Here is a 21,476-nt window from a genome sequence, read left to right on the forward strand (position 1 = left end):
GTGAGAGTTGGTAAGTAGGTTAAAAGCTGCATTCAGGCTTGTGCTGAAGTGGTAACACAGTTTGTTTTTATTGCAGATTTAAGCTTTGCTCATGTGTCTACATTAAAAAATTTTTTTTACTATTTGGGGCTTAATTTAACTCCTGTTATAGCAAGTTATACCATGCAGATCTACGGCCTGTATGCAAGCATACGACCACGTCTGTCATTCACTGGAAAATGTATGCTCTTATTTTGTTACAGTGCATTCAGGATTATAACTATTTACAATATTATCTGTACAAAAAAACTCATTGCCCTTCCCTGGCTTCTTATAAACAAAGTGTACAGGTAGATACATCTTGCAGCAGCACAGAGGCTGATACCGGTATTGCTTCATTGTGAAACAAGACAACATCGATAATAAAAGACCTGCCGACACAGTCACTCAGTGTTTTCAGGTCGTGCGTGGCTCCTTTTGTTATTTTAAAGTATCTCTTAGGAGAAAAAGTGATGTCCTCAGGTAAGCATGTCCCAAACAGACAGTCATATCAGCAGGTTTGTGTGTGTTGTGAATAGACTGTGATAGCTGCTCAGTATCTCAGCACCATGAGTGTCCATATGGAGGTGTCCAAAGGGACTGGGAACTTCAGATGGGAAGTCATTGAGAGCCTTTGTCAATCAACCAAGAAATGTCTCCAGTCCTAAAACACACACACATAAAATCCCATTACATACAAACAAAAACATGCCAACAAAATCACACGTTAGTTGATAAATTACAGCTCCTTGTGAGTGGCTGTTAATGCGTGAAGCAGAAAGGAGAAAAAGCAGATATTTTTCCATACTTGCCAAGTCGTGTTAACATCCTTCAGGTTTTTTGCAAGCATTATTAGAAACAGAAGACACAACAACAGTATGGTCACAAAAACAAGGAAAAAGTGGACACAGGATTCCAGCAACATCATTACGGTACGGTTCTGCTGCATTTAACAGATCCAGCAGTTCCTGATAATAGTCAAGAAACTGATTTGTAAACCCTCTCACAGAGGCTCCTTAACCAGTGTGTGTAATTTCATAGTATTAATTGTGATTAAAGCTTTGTGTTACCATCACAGTTTTTAATCCTATAGCTGCACAGTCATGAAAAAAAAAGTTTTCACAGGACTTTCTGAAATCCTGTGAAACTCCAAGCACACCCCATGATTCAGTAGTTTGTTGAACCACCTTTAGCAGCAGTAACTTGAAGTAATCATTGTCTGTGTGACTATCTGATTTTTTCATCACCCCTCCAAAACTGTGCAAATAGTTGTTATGATGTGTTTGTGCTTATGTGCATTGTTTGGTTTTCACCAAACATGCTGCTATGCTTTATAAACAAACATCCCCACTTTAATGTGCTGCCCTGTTCTTTATTGAGAGAAGTTGGGTTTTTCTAGCAGCCCTTTTAAACAAATTCTAGTTGTTTGGTCTTGTTCTAGTTTTACTTAATATTATATTACTGTTAATGTTTACTCATAATAGAGAGCATCACAAGCAATTAATTCTTTTTAGAATTTATATACAGTTAAAGGCATAATAGTAGTATAATATTATATATCAATAATATTATTGGTGGTTAAAGTGAAACATGGAAATTACAACTGCTTAAACTATTTAAATACTTCATAACTATGCTGGTTCTTTCTTAAAATGCAAATGTACTCAGTGTATTTGCTATACAGTCAATGAATATTTTGTTAGGTACACCTGTTCAACTGCTTGTTACACAAATGCCTAAACAGCCAATCACATCTCAACAACATAACGCATTTAGGCATGGAGACAAGATAACCTGTTTAAGTTCAAACTCTGCATCTGAACGAGGAATTAAGGTGAATTTGAGTGACTTTAAACGTGGCATGGTTGTTGGTACCAGATGGGCTGGTGTATTTCAGAAACTGCTGATCTGCTGGGATTTTCCCAAACAACCATCTCTAGAGTTTACACAAAAAACATCCAGAGGACAGAGGAAAATGACCAGACTGCTTCGAGTTGACAGAGAGGGAACAGTGACTCAAATAACCCCTTATTTCAACCAAGGTATGCAGTAGAGCATGAATGAATGCACAACACATTAAACCTTGGAGCAGATGGCCTACAGTAGCAGAAGACCACATACGGTGCCACTCCTGTCAGCTACAAACAGGAAATTGAGACTACAATTCATGCTCACCTGAGACACAATATTCACCAAAATTGAGCAATAGAAGAATGAAAGAACTTTGCCTGGTCTGATGAGTCTCAATTTCTGCTGTAACATTAAAATGGCAGGGCCAGAATTTGGCATAAAGAACATGGACACATGGATGCATCCTGCCTTGTATCAACGGTCCAGGCTGGTAGGGGTGCTGTAATGCTGTGGGGGATATTTTCTTGGCACACTTTGAGCTCCTTACTACCAACTGGGTACCACTGGGATGTGGTGGAACGAGAGATTCAACCTGGTGCCAGCAGGGTTTAACTAATTGTCAAAAGAGTGTATATAGTTAGTGGGGAAAATGTGTAATTCTTAAAATACAGTTTTAAAATATCAATAAATCATGTAAAATATCTAAATATATAATTGCTCTGTAGTGTGTTCAAATAAAACAATTTATTTGGCTCACAGAAAACTTCGTATGATTATAAACTCCATCTCTCACTGTGGTTTCTGTCAGATTGAAAACATTTGTCAGGTATTTCTTTAACATAAACCTTAGACACCAAAACTATTATTGTAACCACGACCAGATTCTGGTCCGGAAGGACACTTACTCTACATCTCGCTTCTTAATCGTCTTTCCGGATCCTAGGACCTCTGCCACTCGGGATACAATGGGATCATAGTTCATGCTGGCGACAGAAACCACCTCCTCACTCCTATAGATGGACCAGAGGAGGAAACAATGAGAAGGTACCTTCACAATAAAAGATAAATATTAGTTCACAATAGTTAAAGAACAACAACACACAAGCGTACTAAGATATCAGAAAAATTCTAGGAATCTTACCTTGTATAAAATGCTACAAAGCGCAGTTCATCCAGATCTCCTTGTATAATGACATCATCAAATCCGTCACCATAACCTCCACAAATAGAAACAAATAATCCGACTCAGGCCTAATTCTTGGTCACGGGCTTCATTTTTGTTCAGCTAGATGGCAGTGTAGTACCAATATTTCAGGGCACACGCATTTCCTCTCAGTCTCTGATCTTTTTTTCACAGTCAGTCTTCCTCTTAACACAAATTTTCAGGCTAAAGCAAACACTAAAGATGGTTGGAAGGCCCGCCTACCTGCATAGCGTATGGTCTTCCCAAACATGGCTGACCAGAAGTAAGGCACGGTTTTGACCTCAGTGGCTCTGCCCATCATGCTAAGAGCTGCTACCTTTCCTGTTAGTGCCAGTGGAAACCACAAACATTGACATAGTTGAGTTATAAAAGCCTTAGTTATGGAGTATGAATGCAGTCAAGAACATGCTACAACAAACTCACCGTGGACATGAGCCATTTGCCAGTGAGGGATGTTCACCTTCTTGTTGTTGCGTGGTTGGAAAGGAAACATCACCACATCTCCTCCAGCAAAGACCCCATCAACATTTGTCTGCATATTCTGGAAGAAAGATGGAAGAATTTAACGAAATGGGAGTCAAAGAGTTTAAGTGAGGCTCCAGGCTCTGCACAGCACCTTGTTTACAGTAATGAAGCCCTTGGAGTCTAAGTGGATGCCGCTCTGTTTCAGGAACCCTGTTGCAGGAACGCTTCCTGCAGGAGAGCAGAGCAAGAGTGCAAAAACACACTTTTAATGTCACCAAAGTAATTTTTAGATAATTAATGACAGACAATAAGGACATATTCTGTATTATGTTTCATATCACCTGCTCCAATGACACACACATCTGCCCGCAGGACTTTTCCACTCTTCAGTACAACCTCTTTCAACTGTAACAGGGAAAAAACAGCTTGCAGTTATGTGCTAGTGTATCTATTGATATGCTAACAACTCTCACGCAAAATAAATGTTAATATAAAAACTGGTATTTTTATTCAGTTAGTTTTTTTTACTGAGAAATGGGATTATACATGTAAAGTCACGGCGTCTCTCAAAGTTATTTAGATCATTTCCCCCAAGAGATGGATGCAATCTTCAATATCCCAAGTTCAGTGGACACAATGTCTATCTCCTTATCTGAGTTTTGCCACGTTGTCAAACAAGAGACAATAGTGCGTCCGAGCATTGTGCTGTTTCTCTCACTTTCTGAATACCTGTCCATGATGGCCAACCATCTCTGACACCTCGTTCAGCATGTAGAATTTCACCCTGTTTGCCTCAAACAGCTGCGAAGACAAAACGGTTCTAGTGAATACTCGAAAACAGAGAGAGAAAAAGTTCACCGCTGAATTTTCATGTGTCTGCATGATCAATCGCCGCTAATGAGAAGATTTACACTCCCATTTGTGGCGCAGTATTGACCTGCGAAACATGATTTGCATTTTAACTAATAGTTTCCTCTCAGGGAGAATGCTGATGATAGAATTGTGGAAGTGCTTCATGTTCTGAAAAGCTTGATTTCCCAGGAGGGCGTCTCTACCTTCATTATGGCTTTCCCTACTTTCTCCCCGAGAGCTTTTTTAAAAGGGACCGACTCGATCCCGATGACAGAGACTGAGTGGGCCTTGTCAGTCAGAGCTGCAGCCACCTCCATACCTGCCGTCATAATGAATAAACAGCACTTAACATACACACTAGTTAATGCAGGATGACACAAAACAGTAATACATTAAGAGTTAACACCTTTGGAAATGAGTGGACAATTTTTTTATATGCAAAGCTGTACTGTGAAAAAAACATGAGCAATGAATAGTAGTTAATATATAAAGAAATATATAATGTCTGAATGAATTAATATATAAATAAAACAATAAATGAAAGAATATAATATAATGTTTAAAAACTGTACAGTGTATCAATATATTAGTTTTATCTGTTAAATAAAAGATAAAAATTTGAATATCTGATACTTTTCTTTTCTGAGAAAATCTTTTTTGCGAATTTAAATGTTATGAAAACAATATGTTTATAAATGTGTCTTTGTCTCACCCACAAATGACGTTCCCACAATCACTGCATTCTTGTTGTTGGCTAGCCACGCTATGCTGTTAGCATCCTCGGGCGTCCTGAGGTGAAACACATTCCTGACATCTTTGCCCTTGTAGTTCATTGGTTTTGGTCTTTCAAGCAGGAACAGGAGCACAATCGGGTGTCAGTTTACTCATTTACATTCTCAGCTCTTTGGCATCACGAGAAAAGAATATTTTTTGCTTACTTGCTTCCTGTAGCAATAAAGAGTTTCCTGTACTCCATCCTCAGGCCATCTTCAAATATCACAGATTGTGTTTTCACATCTATTGCCACCACCTAAAAAAACACAAAACAAAAACAATGAAGGTGTAAATTGAAGTTTTCCTTCAGTTTCTTTTTTTAAAAACAGTCCTAACAAAAAACAGATATATACATATCATTAAACATTAATGAATGATTAATTAAACATTTAAATATTAATCACCTCTTTCTCTTTGAGAAGTTCAATGTCATGATCTTGCAAGAAGTCCATGGAGCGCAGTCTCAGCTGCTCTGCCGTGCTCTCTAAGGACTGAGGGGTAGCAAGTTAGCACTGAGCAAAGCAAACAGTTGGAACAAAGTCTAGAAATGTCATTTAACCCTTTCATTCCCACGCTATTGCTCGAAACTGCAAAGTCACAATTAATCATATTCAGCCTGTTGTAAAAACACAACAGATCCTGCAGTCATTCTAGTCACAGAAGTAATAGGCAGTCTCTTTTTGACTTGGCAGCCTTTAAAGTGTGTTCTTACACCAGATATGACTGAAAATCTTAGTCATATTTGGAATTATGAATTATTTATATATATTTTTTATGTACAAGCCATTTTCCTTTGCTTTGTTGGTTGTTCTGAAGTGTGTAGCTTTTCCTCAAAGAATTGTTTTAGCAGCGCTGACCACAGCAGCACCTCTGCGGTCTGTTATGTAACTTTGGTGGCTAAGTGAGGTCTATCTCATTGTATGTGTTCAGGGTCTGTGTACAAACCTTACTCAGTTTAGGCCTGTCATATGGAGGATGTTTGTCCATAGTGCACATGACAATGCGATCCGTGAAGCCCTCTTCCCTCAGTGTTTCTGCACACACCAAACCGGCTGGACCTGCCAGTAAGTTAACCAAAACAGATGCACATAACATTGCAAAGAAGAAACTCAAAGAAAGATGGAGTTATTTAGGGTCAGCTGTGAGACATAAAACAATAAAGAGGATATACACACACACACACACACACACACACTAACCTGAGCCAATAATGAGAACATGGCTGAATCCTGTGTTGGAGTTAATGACTGCTGAACATCGGGCCATGGGCTTTGACCTTTTCTGTGACTGAAGAGCCTGAAAATCATTAAAGAAAGATCCTAGGTCAATCAGGTGGTCAGCTGACTTTCCTGCATGAACTCTTCATCTTCTTCTTCGTGTTACCTGCTTGTTTGCCCGAATGATCACCTTGTCCTTTTCAACTCTGACCTGCAAACAGAATTATGTGATGTGTACACTTTTTGATGATCATTAAAAAGATGATTAGGCAGGAAATGTGTTAAGAGGTAGCACCAGTGTGGAAGGTCACCTGAAAGATGGGCAGGCTGTCCAGTCCAGGGAAGTCCTCAATGTCTCCTGTTGCAATGTTGAAACATGCACCATGCCAGGGACAACGCACATGTCCTTTGGACAGCACACCTGAAATAACAGCATATGGCCCATCCATACATTTTGTTTAGCAGTCTAAGCAGCGACATCCAGACATCTCATCCACTTCACACTCAACTGTCACTGCCTGATGAGGACAGAAGAATCACAATATCTGCAAGGACCAGAGATTTCATCCTGAGGCCACTAAATCAGAAACCCTCCATCACTAGTCTACACCTAGAAAATCCATAAAAGTCATGAACAGAATCACTGACAAAGAACAGTCCTGGTCTTTGAGTCCAGCTTTTACTGGTAACAGGTTTACTACTGGCAATGTGGACCAAGCTCTTGCTGTGGTTATACGGGGACTGAATGGCCCTTAGTTACTCCCTACCCTCAAAGCATTGCCCACAGGAAAAAACACATAGACTGGTTGAGCAAACAATCACGAAATCTATCATCATAGAGTGTCCTGGGGTTCATTATACTTACTGACATTCTCATGCTCAAACATTGTGTTTGTTATGGACAAACTGTGGTTAGCACATAAGTTTAGTAACACAGCACCACTCAGGTTCAGATCTGTCAGGCTGCCCCTCCCAGTCATACCCCTCCTGGTCACACTGTTGTTGCCAATATGAGTATTAAAGTCCTTCAGCAGAACACTTTTAAGCACCACGCCAAGTAACTTCAAAAAAGATCAGTACACTTGATTGTCATTCAGCACAAACGATGGTCAGGACCTATTCCCCCTTCTGAGGGTGCAGGGAAACAGCCTTCTCATCCACTGTGGAACACTATGTGCAGACATCGAACTCGCCCCGTCACTCCATAACTAAAAATATATATCTCACCTTTAACCAGAGGTGCTCCATAGTGTGGACACTTGTGGCCCATGGCTGTGAACTCCCCATGTTCTTTAATCAACAGAGCCCTGCCGCTTCCCAAATCAACCTCTCGCATTCTGTCAAGCACACAAAATAAAATGATAGTCAGATCCAGAGTAACTGGACAATGACACGCTTTCTGTAATTTTGCCTCTGTGCACCAACTCAAACAGCTAAGATGTGATTGATGATGTGATTGATGTGTAAACTTTACTTTGAAAGGATTTTACAACCTCAATTCCAAAAACATTGGGACACTGTATAAAATGTAAACATAGAAATAAAGCACAATAATGTGCAATTCGCATAAATTGATATTTTATGAGATTTTATTCACAGTAAAATATAGAAGGTGTGATGGGGGAAACAAAAGGCTGGAAAAGTAAGCGGTACTTAATAGATACAGCTGGAGGAACATTTTGTAGGTAACTAGGTTAACTGGTAACAGGTCAGTAACATGATTGAGTGTAAAAAGATCATCTTTTAGAGGCAGAGTGACATCTCTTTGGACTTCATATAGTCAGTCCTGGTGAACTATCACCACTATCATCAAGTTCTGGGAATCAAGTCCAGATCTTTCATCTGCTCAGTTTTTCATTAAATTACGTGGGAACTGGCCTCACCTAGTTATTAAACTGCTTGTCACTCAAGTGTCCAACCTATTTTTGAGCTTCTGAACATCAGACACTATGTATAATAGATGTCTTTAATTCCTAAACAGTTAATTCAGTACTTCTGTTAAAGTTTGAGCTAAAGCAGAAAGTCTGCACTTCAGCCAAATTTTGATTAATTGATTTAAAACTCATTGTTTCATGTACAAAACTACAACACTATCCCAGTGTGTATGGCTATAACTGCATGTGTTTGGTCATGGATGCTTCTAACAAACAATTTCTGCACTTTAAACAGGAGGCACTGTATTTGTGCTACATCTATGCAGGTCACCTAAAAACACTAAAAACAAAGAATTCATTCATTCTGGGTGACCTCCAAACGTCCTCACAATTTAGTTCTTAACTACCATTAACGCTGGGAAATGAAATTTCGCCTTATCTTAACGGAAAAGGAAACACAATCCTGATCTCACAATTTAAGACAGTCTTACTTAATTCAATACTTCCCAAGCTTTACTTTCCTTCAGTATTTTAACATATTTAAAATGTGCATCAACAGGTAAGTGAATAAAAAAAAGCTGCGTGATCACGTTCTTACTGTCCATTTTCCAGATCTTTAACGTGGCACACAGAGGCCTCCACATAGTCCCGGGGTTTGTGGTAGAGAGGGAGCAGGGTGGAGTCATCGTCAGAGCCGTGAGCCAGGGCCCCGTTAGGTCTGCATTCAGCAAAGGGGCTCGCTTTGCCATTAGGCGACAACCCGTCCACCTCTTTTTCTTTATCCAGGAGAGAGAGTTCCACTTTTACTTCAACTGCACAGCAGAGACATGGTCCAATCAGAAAATGTGCGAAAACGCACAGCTGAATAAATGCAGTTGATGCAGAATTATGGTGTGAAGGTTTAAAATGAAAATGATTTCAGGGGATATTGATGCTAACGATCACCAGTGGACTATCTTTATTATTCCATAAACCTGTTCTGTGCTATTTCATTTCTATCCTTCTCTAGAATTTATAGCAGCAATTTTCCTTACAGCCTAGAGAGATGTCTACAACCTTAGGACAAATTGACTCCGACATCCACAAAGCTCAAACAAATGAAAGCAGGAAGCATGTGCAACCCTGTCTTCTTTTTTTCTCTCCCTTCTAGTGCATACCTCTTATTCAGTTGTTTCTTTGGTGATGTGGTATAAAAATCCCCAAAATAGGGAGATAGTTTGACAATTTGCATTTAAATAAAAAAAAAAAATCATCAGTTCATTCTCAAAAATACGATTTAACCAGGTTGAAGAGGCTTTTTAAATGATGCTCGTTAAATAATGCGATATTCATGGGAGCGGTGGAGATTTAAGTGCAGCTTCAGCTCTCCCAAGATGACAGCAAAAAATACAGACTGCAGCAGCACGGAGCACATTAATCTATGTATTTTGGAGCCACTCCGTTTTCTCTGATGCGCTGCTGTTTGCTTTGTATTTGCGAACATTAAGAAGCGGTTGTGTAACTCCTTTTTCACTGCAGCAGGCTTTATCTGTTCGGCTGGAAAAATGTGCTGATCATCCGGTTCTTACACAGTAATCTGGCTGGAATTTTCTCCCGCTGAGCAAGTCTTAATTAAAATCAATGGAAAATCATAGTAGTGAGTGCATTTGCAGGAGAAAAGAAAGAGAAAGCTTTCCACGGCTGAAGAGAATCTCCAGAAGCAGCTGTAATATCTGAGGCTAAATAAGACGTCGTCACACTGATGCTTCATTTGATCAGACTAAGTAGTTATCAGGGTTATAACATACATAAATATATTTGATCTAATTCTTGTAAGTTGCCCAGCACAGACTTACATTTACTCAGTAGCAAGCATGGCATAGATAATTATGTAAAATGTTCAGATTTTATATTTATTTTTTGTATTTCTTCACATTTTTAGGCAAATGAAGATGGTACAGCAGTTTGTCTTTAAAGGCCTCCCTCCATCATAGACTTTCTAATGGTGCAAATTTACTCCCACTTTTTACTCACTTCTATATAAATGTGAATAAATGATCCTCTACAGTATTTACTGTATATTTAGAGTGGGAGTCATCCTTATTTATAAATCATAGTATAAAGTATCCGAATAAGCTACTTTATAGGTTTCATGTTAATAATGTTCTTTTCCATCTCATGCTTTAACACGGCTGCCTGGGTAGAAGATGCTCTAAATCGCATTGTACATGTGTATAGTGACAATAATAATCTTTTCTATTCTTCTCATTCTATTAGAACTTGAAAGTGACTTCAGCCTTTGACCTGAGACATTTTTCCAGTGTAGATAGTAAATCTTTGTTGTGCATTGAGTGTGCATTAGTAGCTGGAGGTTACACTGTTATCAACACTTATTACTGTTCAGCTGCCTGACAGTCATCATTTACATACAACTAGAGTCTCTGAACAGATGATGAAATCTTATTCAGTGCACCTGAATGTGAAGTCGAGTATGTTATTAGAGTACCTCTTAGCAATGCCAACACTGAGGTGATGCATAAACAGATCTCACACATACTGTACACATGTCAGTTTTAGATATTTGTGTCTCAGTATGTAGTCCTTAATAACCAAAGACAGTAGGGAGAGCATTTAAATTCCTCCCACACACACACACACACACACACACACACACACACACACACACACACACACACACACACACACACACACACACACACACACACACACACACACAAAATAAACTGCAAACAGAGGAGGCTGAGGGGAAGTGTATAACAGGATTTGGAAGCAACAGCTCTGAAAATGACAAACAAAGACACCAAACGGTCCCGATTTACATTGAAAAGCTTCATAATTTTAACCTTGTATAGAATAAAAATTAAAATAGTGTGCTTTTTGTATAATTATTGTGTTATATTTTCTTCACTATCCTTACAACTACTACAAGGACTACAGTATTTCTTTAAAAAACATTCTGCATTCATAATGCCATCAGTTTTAACAAGATTCCCAACATCACTGAGTGAAACAGCCCCAAACCACAACAGAGATTTCATCATGTTTTACAGATGGCTGTAGACACTCACTATTGCACCTCTCTCCTGCCCTGACGTACATATTAACAATTTGAATGAAAAATTTGGCTTTTTGACAGCCACGCTTCAATTGAGAGCATTGCTGATGAGGCTTTGGTGAACAACTGAAGGGTTAAATGCATCACTCAGGTCGTGCCCCAAGTCTTGTTCGATTTTTTCCTATTTCTTAAGGACGTTACTTTCACATACTATTCATGTGCTGCAGATAGTTTATAGGCAGGCTTCTTCTTCTGTCTGGCACTTGTCCAGTTTCTTCACATTTTTTAAGGACACACTGTGCACCATGCTGTGATATGGCATGTTTTTTTTTACTAAAAGCTTTTTGGGAATCACCTTGTTAGTGCAAAAATACAATTTTATATCCATCAGTCTTTGTTACCTTTGGCATTTTTCATATATTCAGCTAAAGAAATTGGAACAAATTTTGTGTTTTTGGACGGCAGTGACAAAGTGCCTATTTAAAATAGTTTTTTTTTCTAATGAACACTGGTTTATCATTGAGTTAGGTCCCTTGTTGAACAGTGTTAAACAAAAAGCATTATTTTGAAAATGGTAAGGTACAAGGACTGGAGTGAAATGAGAGAAAGCAGCCAATAAATCCAATACATTTTTGAAAGACCTACAGAAAACCCAGAAAACCATTTCTTAAGACCACTTTAAAAGAATTAAAAGCCTGGCTCCTTTGAAGCAAAATATAATGAAACGAAGGATGACTCAAGGCTTATAAAGATGTATATAAAGACAAAAAAAATATCCAAAAAAGTAAAGGACATCATACAGCAGTTGTGGATTTTACAAAATTTACTAATGCTTGAATTGGGCAAACAGGCTGTTTACCTGGTTTGGGTTTGGAGAAGCATCCTCCCATGGTGGGCCCAGGATTGAGGGACACCCAGGGAGAGGGAGGGAGAGGGGGAGAGGAGAGGAGGGGAGGTACAGTCAGATCGTGGAGCTGGGCTGCTTGTTTTGGAGGTAACGGTAATGCAGAGCTGGAGGTCTGAGAACCTGCAGGTCCAAGCTGGCCATCGCACACGTCAGCTCCTCCACATAATCTGAATGCACAGAGCGAGTGAAATTGTAAACAACACACACACCGTCACACTGTGATGACTTGCTGTTAAAACTACAAGCGGTAGAAAATGTACTTGTGTTGTTTTTATCATTACCAAACTGATATTTGTCTTTATGTCTGTGTTACTAATGTGCAGCTGATGTCGCTCTGTGAAGGACGCAGAAGTCAGACCCTGAGGAGAGCCCAGCCACTGTTTAGCTTTGTCTATGTAACCTGTTAGTGCTTGTAAAAAGGAAGCAATTGTGTTAATTAGGAACATGTCCACACACACTGTTGCCTTTGTTCATGCATATTGCATGGGAAACTGTTAAATATTAACAGCACTCCGACACCTATTAGCTTTCTCGTCACACTGCGCTTTACAGGGAAGCAGGGGCCCCTTGAGTTTTAAAATCCCCCTTGTTTTGTTTCCACATTGCCCTCACACATTTCTGCCAGCTCTGGTATTTCACCCACACATACTGTAGCTAGTTACTCACTGGCTGCTATGAATCTCAGCATACACAGGATGGCAGGTGTATCACTCAACGTGGTGCAATCCATCACCAAATTATCCTATTGAGGTTCAACCAAAAGGACTGCTTGATATTCTGAGCACATCTTAATGTCCTTGAACTTTAGAAAAAAAAAAACTTTGCAGTACTGAATGGAGCGCTGCTTAGAGAAAGTTCCTGAAGACAAATGAGAAATGGAAAGATCTCCTCTAATTGGACAGAAATCTGCAGCTAACAGTGTGTTGGTGTTGCATATGTAAACTGTATTTATTTGCTCTGGATGAAGGTAGATTTACTCAAGTACTTATGATACTTAGGATGGTCCTTAGGTTCTGAGGTTTGGATTCTTAGTTAATGCAATTGAGTTTAAGGGCTCTGTTTGAGTTTTATTGTTTTTCTAGTGATGAGATTGAGATTCAGTTTTGTAATCCTTGGTTTTGAGATTTTCACTTTTTTTTTTAGGATTTTTAGTTCCCTCTGGTTCCCCTGTCTTGTATCTGTGTTTGATATTTCATTGTTGTGTTATTTTCTATTTTCCTTTAAAGGTTAACCTTAGTTTAATGGTCTGTTTTTCCATTAGCCCCGCCCTAACTGTATTCAACTGTGCTGATTATGTTCAGTTGTGGCTCATCCCCACCAATCTCCTGTTGCCTCTCAGCCCTCTCTGTGTGTATGTGTAGACCCGCCTTCCCATTATTTAAAGCATCTGTTTATGTTCCTCTCTAATGCAGCTCAGTTTGTTCCCATATATTTTGGCTCTGTTTATTTTGGACATATCAACTGCGATAAAGTCTCTCTTTTATTTTCCTCCTTCTGGTCTCGTATGCTGGATTCAGGCTCTGTTTATACCACCAAACTTGACAACTTAAGTATATTTTTGAGCTACTAGTGCTGCACACAAAAATATTCATTTTATGCTCTGCTTTTCTTCATTTCCAGAAAAAGTTTAAATTAAAATATTTTTAAAAATAAATAAATGGATGTTAAGTGCTCTGTCCAAAATTGACTCATTTCAGGTGGGAGGCGCAGTAGTACAGTGGTTAACACTGTCACCTCATAGAAAGAAGTTACTGGGTTTGAACCTCCTGGGCCCCTCTCTGTATGGTTTCCCTGGCCCTGTGAGTGCTCCAGGTTGTCCCCAAAACATACGTGTTGAGTTGACTGGTGACTCTAAACTGGCTAGAGATGTTGATGTAATGTGAGGTGTTATATCCAGAGTGTATCTTTCCTTTTGTCCTGTCAGCTCAGATAACCAGGCTGGATAAGCTGATGGATGATTTGACCTTTCAGACCTGCAATCTCTTACAAAGGGCAATTTGTAAAGACCTTTTGCCAGTGTTAGCTCTTAGTCTAAAGTTGCTTTCATAAGGCGCTGTAGACTGAGCGTGAAGTTGCATCTGATAATGGAAATATCTTAGCAGGTTAATTGTACATTAAGCAGTTTTTAACCTGCCAGCTCAGTTTCTTTCAATGTAACAATAGCACAGGTATTGTCCAGTGAAATCACAGCATATTTCACTCCTGCCTGCTGTGTGCTCTAACTAGACAACACTCTTCCCTAAACCTTCTGAAGTGTTGCCAGTAGTGAGAACGCATGTGAGGTGTATCATCTCCTGCTGTGTGCCACATATGAAAAGGACAACTGCAGATTCTACAAACATTATTTGGAGTTCAAACACTTTATGAGTTGTAAGTGTTTCAACAAGAGACAGAATCCCCAATAAACTTTTTAAATGGTTTGCTAATCCAAAGACGTAAAACTATCCCAATACTTCACCAAAAGCCAAAGATGGCCTTTTTGTGAAATATTGGCTAGATCTCACTTCATTAATCATCTCAGGACTCTTCAAATGTATGTCATGGCCCTTTAAGTAAACCCTATATTGGAAATTGCTACTAAAATACACTTGTGCACATTTTTTTGCTAATCATTAAGTAGGGTCTATTTTTCCGTTTTTGTTTCAGGACTTTTACTTAAATAAGGATAATATTTTAATGTAGGAAAACTTGCCCCTTGCTTGTTGTCCCTTAAATAATTCATCACCACTGAAACTTTGATGAACAACAAATTGGATCACAAATAGCTACCATACTGGAGCTCCAGTAAACCCAAGATATTTTGTGCAAAACTAAAGTAGGTTAAGCAGATTTGGTCCTCACAACATATGACGCAGATCCCTCACTCTTTCTCACTGTTGGGCCTGTCCCCAAGCAGTGCTAATAATCCTGCCTGCAAACAAGCTGTCAGCTTCACTCACTTCCCTACAAATGCAAAACCTGTTACTGGAATGTCAGAGGGGAGAATTAGCAAAATGCCAACTCCTGGTTGGTGGAAAAGAGGCTGATCTATAACGTGAACGTGAGTGAAACAAATGCCAGCCCTTTGATGGACACACCCACTGAAATTACCACGCAAACTGTGATAGCATGTGTAACGTTAGCAGAAGAGGAACATGCTGCGATCTCCATATGTACTAAGAAGATCAGCTTTTCATTGCCTCATTCACTTCATAACACCTCGACTATTTTAAAACACCTGCTTTGGCAGGTATCCTGACAGGTTAGCCTGTAGTTAGAGTTCTCTGATCCTTGGCTGATAAAAGGCCTCATGCTGCTTAATATTTGACCACGCTTCTTTCTTTCCCTCACAGTCAGCTCTTCTGGTTTGTGAAATGCAAGATAAGCCTGAGGAGTCATCCTGCAATTGCGCAAACCTGCTGCTGAGCTGACAGGCTCTTACTGACCATTTATTTTATTTACTAGCAATTTAATGAAGTCTTCAGTGCCCCTGACAAATGTATAAAAATGAAAGCATTTTAATCCTTGATCTTTTTTTGTTGGTGTCTTTTTGCTGTTCATGTGTTAATTGTTTGCAGTGAAAGGAGACAGGAGGGACAGGGAAGTGCAGCAAGTGTCCCAAGCCATGTCTGAAGTTAAAGGTGTTCCCTGAAATGCCACCAAGCTTCTGATTGACTTCTGTTTACTCCAGTGCCTACGTGTCACAGACTATGAAAGAAAAAAGTGTGGATTACAGTTACCACAATCCCCATTAGGAGGCTCCAGTGTGTGTGTGTGTGTGTGTGTGTGTGTGTGTGTGTGTGTGTGTGTGTGTGTGTGTTGAATTTCATTCAGATTATTCAGAGCAGTGTGTGTGTATAGTCTTGCTTTTGTTTCCTTTGAGTTGAAGAAATAAATTCAGCTCCATGTGACGCCAACAGAAACGGGAATATAATGTGTGATAAATAAAGTATACATTTACCTGATTACAGAGTCAGGTACAGTCCTAATTAAGCTTTTAAGGGGAATTCAAAAAACCTTACTGCTTCACATGATACAGCAGCTGCCACGTGGTTCAAGAAAACAAAGACCAAATAAGCATTCAGTGTTATTTACTGTCCAACAGCACAGAGTTCATGAAGTAGACAAGTTCCTGTGGCTTTATGTTGACTCAGATGCCAATATGTTTTGTATGTCTGTAAAGCTTAAGTTGGTTAACAATGGCACTACATGGCTCTATCAGGTAATTTTGCTGCTACTTTGAGCAATAACCTCTCCATGATGTCATGGAAAACTGGAACTGAGTTCTTCAGAGGGGTGTACACCCCTACAGGGCAGCTGTACTTCCTTAGAGCAGTTCTGAGAGTGACCAGTTTCTCAGCACACACACGCAGACGCATACAAAGATACACATGGCTGCTGTCAAATTATGATTGGAGATGTGCTGTGATATATTTGATCTGTTTTCATTTTTGTAAAAGTTACTGGTGTATATGGACTGGAAAACATTATCTGATATGTGTGAAGCTGGAGAGATCAGAATTTCTCCAAGATTTTCATCTATTCCACTCATGAATGTGTTTTTATTAACAAACTGATTTGTAGAGAAACAGTGCGTGTTTCTCTACAGAAGAGCCCCCAGAGCAAGCAACTTCCTTTAAAAGTACTGTATGTGACCACAGTGCACCAATGCAGGCAAAACCCACTTGAAGAAATAAGTGGGATCTCTCTCGCGCACGCGCGCGCACGCACACACACAGCATCACATAAACACATATAAAGTAATTACCTCAAACTCTGAGTCCCTGGTGTAAAATGAATGTGAAGGGTCTTACCCGCGTGCATGGAGCAGGTGCACTGAGATCCTGTCAAAGTCCCTGGTGCTCAGCCGTCCCCGCGGACCACGGCAGCATATTAGCACGGGTCTCCTCGCAGTCTTCTCCCTCTCCGGATTGGCTCTAGTATTCCCAGTCTGCGTGTCCCTCCGTACCCTCCTCCGCACTCCTCTTCTTCCTCTTGATGCAGCAGAGGCTCCAGTGAGTGTGTGGGTGAGTGTACGTGTGTGTGCGCTCTGCCCCTCTCAGAGTCCCCCTCAGCAGCAGCAGGAGCAGCAAGAGCAGCACACTGAGCCGACCGGTCGTGGGAGTTGCTCTCTTTTGCAGTCCAAGCCTGAAAACGCAGCACGGAGGACCTTTGCCAGTTTCTCAGCTGTATGCGGTATTGATGGAGTTGCTGAGGGGATGCTAACACAGCATGAATTCTCACCGTTCCCTGCTCTCCTCCACCCAACCCTCCTCTCTCTTTCCTAAACACACACACGCTCTCTCTCTCTCTCTCTCTCTCTCTCTCTCTCTCTCTCTCTCTCTCTCTCTGTGTGTGTGTGTGAGTGCACGCGCGCCAGGCTTGCTTTTCTGTTCAGACCCTTTCAGCCTCGCCTTCAAATGTCAAAGACCTGACTTGCCAGCTAAACCTGATCAAAGACTTAACTACCCTCCCCAAAGCACTGCCCCAATGACTGCCCACCTATTACACTGGCTGCTCCCTGTAAATGCTGCTTCCATGAGCATCATCTGCTGTTAAAACTTACCAGTGTTTGGATTTATTGCAGTTACACTGACCACCAGGGAACATAAAATAAACACCGAAGGTGCACTTACCGTGTGTGTGCGCGCGCGCGTGTGTGAATGCTACACTTCTATCAGTGTGTGCAGCAGAGGAAGAAAGCCTAAAAGTGCAGTTGTTGCAGTAAATCCTGGGTTCAGTGAGGGGGTAGCATGGAGACGGATTACAAAGGTATAGCCTACTAAGTCTTATAGAAATGAGCTCTTGAGTTATTTCCATTCCTTATGCTCCCACTGTGGGAGAGATGGGTCAAGGTCATTCACCTGATAACCACACATTCATTTCTATGGAAATGATGATGACAGCAGTGACACGGGTGATGATCAGCATGCAGGACCAAAACCTTTATGGTGTTTTCAGAATGCTAATGCTTTCACTTTAAAAAAAACACAAAACAAAACAAAACATATTATAGAAGAATAGAGATCATATTAGATCATTTCCACTCTCCACATGGACTAATTTGATGTTTGGCAGCTGACAGGTGCACACGCACTGCTCTTGTTTGATGGAAAAAGCATATTTGAGTGAAAGCCAGGGTGGGGCATGTGGATATGCACGACAAGATGAACTATCAGATTCGCCCAGTGTGCAGGGAAGGCCATCTGACATCACTGACACATCACTCAGTTTAATTGAATTGCCAGGGGTCACAGAGAGCTGCAGTATCTAAAAAGCCAGATCAAGAGAGCAGGGAGAAGTGAATGAATCATTCCTGGCTTATAAAACAAATGCTCTGCCAAAATATTAATGCCAGCAGTTATCAGGGGTAGATTTAACCTGTTAATTAGATTTGAACCAATCGGTAAGTAAATGCTAATAACGTACATCGCCCAGCCAAAGAAACATCAGTGCCCTTTTTTGGTGAAATAAAACAAAACAGTTTACATCAGTTCTGACAAAAACAGTGAGCAACAGAGTACATTAAGCTCTAAAAGGAGCTGATGGCACCAAGCCCCCTCCCCATGAAATGAAATTCAACACAGAGGAGCTGCAGCTCAAGAATGCAACCCCTGCTCATTTACTCACTCCTGCACGGCAGTGAGCACTCAGACTCTGCTCACAACTAATGTGGGACATTTTCATTACCGACCCGAGTGCTGTTTACTTATTGTTTAGTGTGCTGATTTTAGGTTTCTTTAAGTTTCTTCATCTTTCAGTTCAGCTAATAAATCGGTATTATGGTGCTAGTAGGTTCCTTTCTGATGTTTTGAAACTTTATGACATACTTTTGTGCGCTTATTGCACACATCACTCAACATTATAACTAATGCATGAGTAATTCAACCAAAATGTTATTTTGACTAGCTACCATACCATTAAGTGAGGTTCCAATGGTGTGTATGTTCTACTAAATAAATTGTCCTCCAATGCTTTAACAAGAATAAAAACTACAGCAGTCATCTACTGTCTCACATTGTTTTAATAAAATGTGTCGCACACAGTTGCTTCAGATTTTTTTCTTCTAAACAGAGATCACAGAAAAAAAAGTTTTATTTCCAGTTTGAAATCCAGTAAAAAAAAACAAAAGGGCCCCAAAAACACTTCTGTGCTTCTCGGTAGAACTACTGTAATCTTTCACAGGCTGTCATGCTTTCATATAACGTACATGAACACGCAGATATTACACATATGGGAATATGCAAGTTATAAAACCTCCGTCTTTAGGTAGTGCTGTGTCTTTTGCTTCACCTGTGGGCTGTTTGGTACACTCGATGTCTGCCAGTCGTAGTCGCCCATGCACACAGCTACAAAGAACAAAGTCCCTCCGATGACCAGTGCCAGTCCTCCGAACCATCCGGAGAACATCGCCTCCCCATACTCCCATCGTGGCATCACATCAGGAAAACCCTCATCCCAGAAGTCCACCACAGTTGTATAGGCCACAACAGACACAGGAGCCAGAGTAGTGAGCCCAGACACCCAGGACAGCACCCCACTAAAGATGAGGAGCCTTCTCTTCACACCAGGCGGCTCCATACACATCTCAACCCCCTCCAGACCCGGGAAAGCAGCCAGTACAGCTGAAACACCAGTACCAATAGACACTGACATGAGCACCCTGGAGATCTGTAGGTCCAACGGCAGTCCCATGATGGAATCGTAGGCCTTACACTGAATTCCCACTTCCTCGGTGTAGAGGCAGGTGTGCCACAGCCCAGAGAACCAGTTCTCCACTTCATTGAGATCAGAGTTCATTGTTTTCCAATGTGGAAGGAAGGTGGTGATCAGAGATGTCACCAAGCCTCCAACTGTCACAAAGAGCGCGGTCCTTTGCATCATTTTAGCTGTTAGAAAAACCATCTTCTGCCTTTGTGCAGTGAAGTCTGTGCTGTGATTCTGTGTCCAAATCTAAGTAAAGTTAGGTAAGCCATCCAAGTGGCTCTGTAGCTCGTCCCACCTGCTGGACAGACCTGGACGGCCCACTTCTTACTTCTTTAAGAAAATGCACCTGATAAGTAGGAGAAAATCTCGTACCACACAACAACGGCCATACTGTTTGGTTTCAGTGTTCAATGTCATCCCAGTGAACAACGAACTCTGTATTTAAATGAAACCAGATATGAGCAGAGGGATTCTGGGCCGTGTGTTTGCACAAGTCAACTTGAATGAAACGAGCAACCTGTGCATGAGGGGCACATAAAAAAGAAAGACATAAAAGTTACTGTTTCACGTGACTGTGAACTTCAGTACAACTTTAAACGTTTCAGCAAAATTAGGTGAGGTATGGTCTTTCGTTTTTGATTATATATTATTTGTTTAAGATATTTATTTTGATTTGCAAAATTTCTCAAGTATCTCTACTATGAATAGCACTTTGTGCTCACTGCAGCAATACAAAAGTCCAAAAGAGTCCAGCACTTTGGGAATTCCTCTGTGGGTTGTTACAGATCCTGCAGTACAACTGCCAGCTTGTAGAAAACCAATATGATGCCTCTGCATTTAGGACAAACATTTTGTCTTAGTCCCATGAACAAAATTTACTATAAACGTTCAGAAAATACTTTTCTTTTAGTTTTATTCATCTCATACTGGGATTATTAAGGGTGACCTCAGTACATACATAAGAACCTATAACACATCTCAAATGAATAATTAAAATTAAACCACTTAATTTAATTTAGATCACGTGAGTAAACCAAAATCGCTGCAGTGCAAAACCTTGCAGATTCAAAAGGAATTCATCCGCTCAAACCAGGGAGTGTTGTCTGAACTTATCATGCATGGATCTGTGGAAACTGAGACCCCTGACGGACATGCTAATTTAATGAAAGGTCAAGGTCTGACCTTCAGCTTTTTCACACTGTGTTTAAGTTGCACTGGCTTTAGTTTGCAACAGTAGTCTGAATTTTAGATTAGCACCAGTAAGGCCAACAAAAGTGTCTTTGAATATTTCACTTTAAACATCAGCTGTTTAAAATTAAAAATTATACTGCTGGACTGGATGAGGACTGCTGCCCCACTTTAACCCCAAACACTAAAAACAGCAAAACAACCTGCCGGCTGATCCAGTCTAATATGGTCCCTGCATAAAGCCAGTGAGGATGGCCAATGCTGTAGTTTTAGGCAAAGCTGACATAATGGAGTTATCGGCTCTTTGCACAGATGGCTGTAGGATTTAAAAGCAGTTTAAAAGTTAGGTTTGGGCTCAAGAATAAAGTCATCTGTTAGAGACTCT

At 40.4% G+C, this 21,476-nt stretch overlaps 2 protein-coding genes across 3 annotated transcripts; both read right to left on the reverse strand.

Annotated features, from left to right (window-relative positions):
• Positions 1-451: 451 nt before the first annotated feature.
• aifm3 (AIF family member 3) lies at positions 452-17,539 on the reverse strand. 2 transcript variants are annotated; one of them, XM_004544524.6, is made up of 21 exons: positions 17,011-17,539; positions 12,170-12,384; positions 8,854-9,067; positions 7,609-7,718; positions 6,693-6,802; positions 6,548-6,592; positions 6,364-6,460; positions 6,110-6,222; positions 5,569-5,655; positions 5,329-5,420; positions 5,103-5,233; positions 4,594-4,709; positions 4,268-4,339; positions 3,880-3,943; positions 3,690-3,766; positions 3,497-3,614; positions 3,296-3,394; positions 3,011-3,086; positions 2,775-2,879; positions 827-847; positions 452-682 (listed from the first exon to the last, which is right to left on the reverse strand). In XM_004544524.6, the coding sequence occupies exons 2-21, from the start codon at positions 12,198-12,200 to the stop codon at positions 640-642; spliced, it is 1,821 nt and encodes a 606-aa protein (XP_004544581.1). In that variant the 5' UTR covers positions 12,201-12,384; positions 17,011-17,539; the 3' UTR covers positions 452-639. The 2 variants fall into 2 exon arrangements, with proteins under 2 accessions (XP_004544581.1, XP_004544582.1); XM_004544525.6 differs by lacking the exon at positions 827-847.
• A 1,763-nt stretch (positions 17,540-19,302) lies between these two features.
• cldn26 (claudin 26) lies at positions 19,303-20,136 on the reverse strand. The gene has a single exon (XM_004544527.2). The coding sequence runs from the start codon at positions 20,099-20,101 to the stop codon at positions 19,445-19,447; it is 657 nt and encodes a 218-aa protein (XP_004544584.1). The 5' UTR covers positions 20,102-20,136; the 3' UTR covers positions 19,303-19,444.
• Between the last annotated feature and the right edge of the window lie 1,340 nt (positions 20,137-21,476).

Source organism: Maylandia zebra, linkage group LG12 (genome assembly GCF_041146795.1).
Source record: "Maylandia zebra isolate NMK-2024a linkage group LG12, Mzebra_GT3a, whole genome shotgun sequence".
Classification (NCBI taxonomy): domain Eukaryota; kingdom Metazoa; phylum Chordata; class Actinopteri; order Cichliformes; family Cichlidae; genus Maylandia; species Maylandia zebra.